The sequence below is a fragment of the Salvelinus alpinus genome, chromosome 8 (genome assembly GCF_045679555.1).
Source record: "Salvelinus alpinus chromosome 8, SLU_Salpinus.1, whole genome shotgun sequence".
In the NCBI taxonomy this organism is placed as follows: domain Eukaryota; kingdom Metazoa; phylum Chordata; class Actinopteri; order Salmoniformes; family Salmonidae; genus Salvelinus; species Salvelinus alpinus.
In genome coordinates this window covers 62,100,531-62,109,378 of record NC_092093.1, presented here as the reverse complement: position 1 = coordinate 62,109,378, position 8,848 = coordinate 62,100,531, and the positions used below count along the sequence as shown (strand labels likewise).

The 8,848-nt window shown below is 41.4% G+C and overlaps 1 protein-coding gene across 2 annotated transcripts; it reads right to left on the bottom strand.

Moving 5' to 3' along the window:
* On the bottom strand, positions 1-8,646 carry LOC139583397 (translocon-associated protein subunit alpha-like). Of its 2 annotated transcripts, XM_071414439.1 has the most exons (9): positions 8,471-8,646; positions 5,424-5,554; positions 5,244-5,337; positions 4,664-4,926; positions 4,288-4,364; positions 4,069-4,147; positions 2,871-2,964; positions 1,760-1,774; positions 1-1,315 (listed from the first exon to the last, which is right to left on the bottom strand). In XM_071414439.1, the coding sequence occupies exons 1-9, from the start codon at positions 8,538-8,540 to the stop codon at positions 1,248-1,250; spliced, it is 891 nt and encodes a 296-aa protein (XP_071270540.1). In that variant the 5' UTR covers positions 8,541-8,646; the 3' UTR covers positions 1-1,247. The 2 variants fall into 2 exon arrangements, with proteins under 2 accessions (XP_071270540.1, XP_071270541.1); XM_071414440.1 differs by lacking the exon at positions 1,760-1,774.
* Positions 8,647-8,848: the final 202 nt, after the last annotated feature.

Here is an 8,848-nt window from a genome sequence, read left to right as displayed (position 1 = left end):
CACATACATCTCCACTTTAATTTTCTGTTTTCTACATCAAGCTGCACCATTGTCCAAAATGAACACTTTCATACTGTGGCGTAAAAATGTTTTTTTGTTGTTGCTACAATATGTTTTCATTACAAGTTCAAATACAGAGGGGACATTTTTTTATTTGGGATCCATCTATTCTCAAATGGTAAATAAAAAGCTCCATGAATCACACAACGGAAAGATGGTTGGGGGGGGGGGATGGAAGATTTTATAGCGAACATTTGTTTTCACAAATTTGACAGTCAGTGCCAAACAGTTAGTCCAAAGCCCCTCTCAGAAGTTTATGAAATGGGGGGGGCCTTGTGGTACAGTAGTAAATGTACTGTCCCTGTAAAACACAGACAAGTCAAGAAACTAAATTAGCATTGCAGGGCACTCATCAGTGTATACACACACACACACACACACACACACCAGTGCTGTATTCAGATCCTCAGATTTAAAATTAAATACTGAATTCATAGGTTTAGATTAAATAAATCGAGCCTTGGAATAAAGAATGCAAATTTACAGTAAATGACACAAAACGTGTATATATTTTTTTTTACAGGCACATTGAGGACAAAAGAAGACTGTTTACCATGTCCTCATGTCTTCACCGAATCATCCAAGCTGTGAAAGATGGCCGAACATGGCAGTGCACTTCAAATGACAAGATTCGAAGCCAGCCATCCTCTGTGCCACGAAGCAGCAGAGCACAATGTGACAGAAACACAAATGTGTAGATATTAACCAGTGCAAAACATTATATATATTTTTTTCTTACAGACATGGTGTGTGTAATCATGGCTCTCCGGGATACCAAAAACAACAATCACTATTCTGCCTCAAAAAGATATCCACAGGTAAAAACATGAAAGGCAATCGCAACCAAAAATTACCTAAAAGAAAAAAAACATGAAATGTATCATCCCCCACTATCATTTACCTAGCTCTAATATCCCCCCCTCCCATCTCCATCTTTCAGGGCTTTAATCTTAACAAAAACTTACTCAAAATGAATTAACCATTTCTTCATCACAATACCTGTGATAATAACGCCTCGACAAAATAAAATAGGTCCGTTTGGTATTTATCGTCTAGTTTAGCGGTAGAAACCGGCCTCTTGTGAAGAGATTTTCTGGTGAGAGAAGGCTGTTGCCTCTCCCCAGCTGACAAGGTTGGCGCTATGGCTGCATCAGGCGCGACTGGCAGAACTGGGCAGTGGGGGCCCATCACTCGTCCGAACCAGCAGAGCGCTTCTGTGTCCGCTTGCGGGGAGATCGTCTGGGGGAAGCCTTGTCTGGGGAAACGACAGGAGAGGTTTAGGGAAGGTTTGCAGGTGGTGTCCTTTTTAGATGTCACTCTTTGGATCATATTATTTTTGCATAGGCACAGTCTAAAATCAACACCTAGCCGCAGCTTGTAGATCTGTAAGAATTGGATGAGTTATGGTAGAAACTCCACATAGGCAAATATGGTGATTAGGTCTATATCAAATTGACCCTTTCAGACCTATGAGGAGTGTCTCTGTGGACTGATGTCAGTGACCATAGCCAATTGATTGACCATAGATGCTACAACAGAGACTAAGATGAATCAATGATTGAGATATCAGTGCTTCTGAATATGCTAATTGAATTCACTGTTGAGTCAAACAGATGCGTTCTTTAGTACTACAACTAGAGCAAACTTAACATTTAGCTAAACTACTACCGCTCACTCCTGAGAGAAAGGGAAGCCTCACCTCGCCGACTCTGCACTGAAGACACAAGGAAAGAGGGAGAGAGAGAAAAGAGAATGAACCCATGCTCAGAGAGAGAACAGGTAGTTTTGAAACACCAGCCAAACAGAGAGAATTCTAGAAAAGTTAAATATCCCCAAAGTTGACAACAGGCATCTATGGAAACATTGCAACGTTACAAAGCTGACAGCAGTTGGTGAACTAGAGGGGATTGCACAATAGAGGAGCATGTAGGCTATAGAAAGAGGACCACAGCAAGGACGGGGCATAGCAGCTAGGATGTGCTTACACTTCAGTCCTCTTAAAAGCTTTTCATTTGACACTTGTGGTGGCATATTTCTGCATTACCAAATGAGGAGAGTTACAAACTTCACACACCAGTCAGAGTTATACTTAAACGACATCTTTAATAATAAGAGCTTTGCAATAGCAATTTGACTTTCAATGATGCACCATTTCTAATGAACCATTGGGAGTGACTACAGAAAATTACAAAGATCTTTTATAGCCAAGATACACCCCTCTCAACCTACATGACAAACCACAGATCTTAGGAACTCTTCACAAAGGGCCTTTATAATTGAGAAAGGAGTATCCCTTAGCCAGATAACATTCGCTATAAATTATCGCTCAGTTTGGTCCATAAGACGAGGTTCTAATCTCGTTCCTGGTACTTCATAGCACAGAACCATTACCTCATCCAATCTGGAATGCTCTTTAGGTTTTATCACCCAAAGACAGCATAAATCTCCTCGGTCAGTGCTATCTCATAGAGGCCCATCCTCAGTGGAACACACACACAATAGTTATATCTATTCTGTCGAATAAAACAACTATTATAATGTAATACAAGCATTATAACATAATCTTACAAGCATTATAACGTAATCTTGCAATTTTCTACGACACACTGTAGCTTAAAAAAAAAAAATCCCATGCACTTATGCAGCCCAATCTAAGATATACCCATATATTTCACTTTACACTGTTAGTAACCTAGGCTCAGCTGTTGAAGGTGCTGGCACCCCGGTGGCTAATGGCTAGCATAAAACAGTTAGTTCCCCTGTGGCTACTAGCTAGCATAATGTTGGATGAGTGAGTGGTGAGAACTTACTGATCTGGTTAAGGGTCTCCTGGGGAATCCAGCTCATGTCCACATCGTTGTGGCTAGAAGTGCCCATCTCCACCTTGGCAGCTGGCCGCCTCCTCTGCACGGGGTGGGGGAGAACACAAGAGTGACTGAACCGTTGAGGGATCCACGAAACTTATACTTTCACTAGACTTCTACATAAACAAAACCCTAAAATTGTCTTGCAAACTATTAACTCTTTATCCCCCTCAGTCTTCTAAAATGTTCTAGTGTGGGTTAGACACTTGAACTTTCTCAAAACACAATCCCCAAAACCCATCTTCCACACACATGGCCTTTTCTCCCCTAGGCCTTTTATTCATGTTGTTGTAGTTGTAGTAGTAGTAGTAGTAGTAGTAGTAGTAGTAGTAGTAGTAGTAGTAGTAGTAGTAGTAGTAGTAGTAGTAAAGCATACATCCATTTTGCCCTCATTCTTGCTTTTCAACGAAATAGCTGAAACTGAACCCGCCTCTTTCCCTGTCTACCTCCATGTTCCTCAGAAAAGTAGTGGTACTAGCTCGAATCCTTTTCTGACTCTCACTGTGTTCAACCTGAAAAAAGGACATTGACTCATCAACTGACAATCATCTGAACTGGGAGAATCCCACTGTTGAATGTGAAGAGGCATCTCCTAATTCCTTTCTCTCTGGACTGCTCTACCAACATTCTATGTAAATCTCGTCATGGTGTATTGCTTCAGCAAAGCTACCGAAAGTACATATCTTTCGGTCTTCGTATCCCTCTCGAAAAAACGAGGAAAGCACACACATAAACAAAGGAAAAATATGCTTAAAGGTGCACTACGCAGAAATCGCTCCGCCACTTCCTGGTTGCTAAAATTCTAACAGTTCACGTAATAAAAAAAAAAAAAGCAAGTATAGTGTTGAGAATCATTGTACCATCTAAACTGATGTGAAATACATTGTCCATAACCAAAAAGATTGTATTTTCAGCTGGTGTTCAAAACCGAAAGTAGAAAACGCAAAAACAAAACTTAAGAATGGGAAGCATAGAAAAAGTGCACATACAACAGATCTACCGCTTCTTAGACTTGCTTTCAATGAGAATGACAGAACTACAACTAATTTCTATCCGAATTTGGTCAGGTCACCCAAAAAGTTACATAGTGCAGCTTTAATTAATTATTCTTCTGCATTCAGTGGCGTCGGCTTTGTAGCTTTACCTTTCTGGACTCTAGCAGCTGATGAAGGCCTACCACCACCAGCAGACCCAAACCAGACAGGAACACATACATGAAGATCCTAGAGATACAGAAAACAGAGAGGAGTTAAGACACCTGGTGTGGCGGCTGTTTGTTTGGCAGCCATCCCCAATAGAGTGGTTTCATTTAGCCCTTCTGAACGTCTTCCAACACAGGGCTAGCCCATCTAGTCTCACTTACGTCTCTCCGTCCAGTCCGTCCTCTCTCTCTGTGATGGTCACAGTCTGGTTGAACACTGCATCCTGGAACAAGTTACCCTGAGAGAGGAGCAAGGGAGAGGCTCAGATATCACCTCCAGCTAGTGAACTATCATTCATCTTTCCCCATTTCATATGAAAGTGCAACCTCACAAGCAAAGGAAAGACTTCAGCCACACACCACTATATAAAATGAATGAAAGAAGCTTCACAGCTATAAGTTGTTATATCTCAACACTTGCCAAGAGAAAGGAAACTGAAAAACAACACCCATGACCCTTCTTGATAGTCTTTTTCACAAATGATTGCCTATCACAAAATGGCTGACTAATCACAGACAAGAGCCAAGGCCCACTTACGTTGCTGTCCTTGTAGTTGAGGTTGATAACCAGGCCGAAGGGGCGCCCACCCATGGGCTCGGCGGGGATGAAAGAGTACTCAAATGTGGCCTGGCGCCCGGCAGGCACCACTATTCCCAGCTGCAGGGCTGTGAAGTTCTGGATGTAAAACTGGAAGTCCTGCGGGTAGCGGAAGGATGCGTCCAGCGACTCCACCACAAAGTTGTCGCTGCCTTTGTTGGTGAAGCCCATCAGGAACTTCACAATGTCGTTAGCTGGGAAGTCTGAAGGCAAAACACAGGAGAAAGTGCAACAGAAGAGTAGGAGTGTTGGCTTTCAGGTGAATTTGAAGCACACAGGCTTGTCAAAATCAGATGAATTCCTTTTCATTCAAGTAATTGAGCAGACATTTGTTCAGTGCCATGTGCAATAAATGAGGTTGAAACATATATCCTAAGCATCGTAGCTAAGTCAATCCATCTACAAATACAAGTCATAGTCTGTGAAAACAAGCAGTTCAAAACAATCATGAGGAAATGATGTGCAAAATTCAACATGCAGATATGTTGAGACGAGCCCTAGTCTGTGCTCATACTCCTACCATCTCCCTTGACAAAGAGGATGGTGGTGTCAGCATTGGGGGAGGCTTTCACATCTCCTCCTACGGCTTCCTCCTCTTCCTCTTTTTCTTCCGTCTAAAATATACAAAAGAGACATCGCGTTTATTTCTTTTACACAAAAAAAGCCTAGGGAGGCAGACAAAAGTAGCCTAACCTCTTACCAATTCCGTATTTTCATCATCTTCAACTTCGGCCTCGTCATCCTCATCCTCTGCGTTCACGTCATCATCCACAGCATCTTCATCAGCTGCCTCCTCGTCCTCAGTAGCATCCTGAGCTGCCACCAATGGCCCTGCATTGATTGTAAGGAAATACATCCGACTTAAAATCTAACTAACTTAGAGAAGTCACTGAGTCAAAATGAATCCTATTATTATGTTCACATCACCAGACCTACCATGGCTGCAGAAAGGGCGTTTAGCTACATAGCTAATATCTTAACAAGGGACTAAAACTGAGGTCGAACAAATCTTGTGTTCATTACAGTCACAGGTTTTAGGCCTAGCAAAAGTCATTGAATTATCAAATGACTCATATCGCAAGCTTCTAATGTTGAACCACTCAAGCAAAACACTGCTGGCTACAATGTCAGAACAACAGATACGATTTTCAGGCTTTGACAAAAATAGAGGGCTGCTTGTCCCATGTTGAAATCATGGTTTTTGATGTGAATTGAGTGACAGGAGATGAAGACTAGGCATAGAATGGTGAAGAGGAGGAGTCTACAGTGTCTAGAAGCGACTTCACTATACATTGTTTGGATTCAGGTCCACTCAAACATCATTTTAAGCGTTGTTTTAATATTGGCAAATACAGCTGATTTTGGGTTTATATATGGATTCGCTCTCAAATATTTGTCATCTGATGTATTAGTTTCCGTCTGAATCATTTAATCAAAACTTTTCTGGCAGCTCCTGATATCAGGGCATAAAAACTATAATCGGTGTCCTGAATTAGTCTAGTGTTCATGTGCGCCAAGCTATATTCTGTCAGAGTTTGTTTTCCCTGGATAAACTAGCTGAACTATGCTAGTTTTTCATCCTCATTGCCAAACTTCATAAATACTGCACCCTCAACTTCAAAACTCCTTTGCTAGTTATACAATCATGTAAATAAGACATTTTCTAGAAAGAAACTTAAATGATTTGTCTGTGGAATAGTCATGACTGGTTCAAGCCATCTGTCGTGTCGTCAGACAATGGTGGCAAAGGATATCATTGCTACTTAAGTTCAGTTTGGAGATGCACTAGCGTCATTGGCGTAGGGTTAGCTGGACGTTTCTGACTGGTCTTGGAACTGTGAAAACGGGCAGCCTTTCCCCTCTTGGCTCGATGGGATATATAGTGATTTTGTCAACATAGCCAGATATGTACAAAGTCTTGTACCTTTAACCTTTTTAATCTGACTACTGTATTTGTTGATTAAATCAGACTATTAATTTACTGAACAAAAATATAAAATGCAACATGTAAAGTGTTGGTCCACTTTTGTCAACAAATGCAGAAAAAGCTAATTTCTCTCAAATTTGGTGAACAAATTGATTTACATCCCTGTTAATGAGCATTTCTCCTTTGCCAAGATAATCCATCCATTTGTCAGGTGTGGCATATCAAGAAGCTCATTAAACAGCAGAATCATTACACGGGTGCACCTTGCGCTAGGGACAATAAAAGCCACTAAAATGTGCAGTTGGGTCACCCAACGCCACAGATGTCTCAAGTTAAGGGAGTGTGCAATTGGCATGATGACTGCAGGAATGTCGTAACGTAATGTTAATTTCTCTACCATATGCCGCAGCCGTCGTTTAAGAGAATTTGGTAGTACGTCCAACTGGCCTCACAACCGCAGATCACGTGTATGGTGTTGTGTGGGCAAGCAGTTTGCGGATGTGAACGTTGGTGGCAATATGGTTATTGGATGGGCAGGCATAAGCTATGGACAAGAAAACAATTGCATTTTATCGATGGCAGTTTGAATGCACAGAGATACCGTGACGAGATCCTGATGCCCATTGTCATGCCATTCATCTGCCGCCATCAGCTCATTATTCAGCATGATAACGCAGGACCCCATGCTGCAAGGATCTGTACACAATTCCTGGAAGCTGAAAATGTTGCAGTTCTTCCATGGCCTATATACTCAGACATGTCATCCATTGAGCCTGTTTGGGATGCTCTGGATCAACATTTAAGAACGCGTGTTCCAGTTCCCAACAATATCCAGTAACTTAGCACTGCCAATGAAGAGTGGGGCAACTTTCCACAGGCCACAATCAACAGCCTGATCAACTCTAAGTGAAGGAGATGTGTCGCGCTGCATGAGGCAAATGGTGGTCACACCAGATACTGGCTGGTTCTGATCCATGCCCTCCCTACCTTTTTGTTAATGGTATATGTGACCAACGGATGCATATCGGTATTCCCATGTGAAATCCATAGATTAGGGCCTAATTAATGTATTTCAATTGACTTATTGCCTTATATAAACTAACTCATTGAAATCTTTGAAAATGTTGCGTTTCTAATTGTGTTCATTATCGACAACGTTAACTACTAGCTAGCACTAGTACTAACGTTAACTAGCAGTACTAGCTAGCACTAGTACTAACGTTAACTAGCAGTACTAGCTAGCACTAGTACTAACGTTAACTAGCAGTACTAGCTAGCACTAGTACTAACGTTAACTAGCAGTACTAGCTAGCACTCGTACTAACGTTAGCTAGTAGTACTAGCTAGACACATTCCACCAAAGAGCACACGGACAGATAGTTAGCTAGATTAAACAGACAATCAGCACAACAGAAATAAACTTAACTAGGTGATGGTGTAGATACAAATTAGCAACTTATTTAGCAACCTAGATAGCTGGCTACATGAATGACAGCTAGCAGCAAGCTGGCTGGTAAGGACACGTCAGTCTAGTTACTGTAGATACCGTAGCTTCCACTTTTGACTGAGCAAGAATCTGTTATATTACATTTGAAATGAATAGGTACTAAAACGTGTAGCCAGTATCGAAACCGATAAAAACGATTATTTGAGAAGGACAGTAGTTACAATGCCGTACTAGCAGAAAATAATATTTGCACATGTCAAAATGCGCATGGGACACTGTCAGACAGTGGCCTTCCATAAAGCTAACGTTAGCTGTAATAGCCAAGGCTGTTTCAATTCAGCTAGTCAACCTAATTCCAGTTCGATAGACTCACCTTTCATGATAATCGTTGCCGGGAAAGCTAGTAATACTAGCAAAAGCAGTTTAGGTAGAAATGTCATCATTTTGATGTGAAATCAGTAAGCCTCCTTCACTATGAAACGTAGTGATTTCCTGAAGCCTAGCTGCTACTGCTACTACTTCTTCTTCTTCTTCAATTAGGTTTAACGGCGGTTGCATCCAACAAACGTTGCATTACTGCCACCTACTAGATTCGAGTACAACTTTTCTTGAAAAAATAAATAAATAAATAAACAAATACCCTACCATCTAACACTACACAAACAAACAACAATTATTCCACTATTTAAATATATTTAGTCCTACCTCAGGCCATCAACCTGAAAGGATGGGACACCACTACCACCCGCGT

Bases quoted from the DNA above. Each gene is read 5' to 3' on its own strand.
- LOC139583397 (XM_071414439.1), bottom strand. From the start codon at position 8,540: ATGATGACATTTCTACCTAAACTGCTTTTGCTAGTATTACTAGCTTTC. The intron at 5,555-8,470 runs GTGAGTCTATCG...CAATCAATGCAG, and splicing joins GGCAACGATTATCATGAAAG to GGCCATTGGTGGCAGCTCAG. The intron at 5,338-5,423 runs GTAAGAGGTTAG...TGTATATTTTAG, and splicing joins ATGATGAAAATACGGAATTG to ACGGAAGAAAAAGAGGAAGA.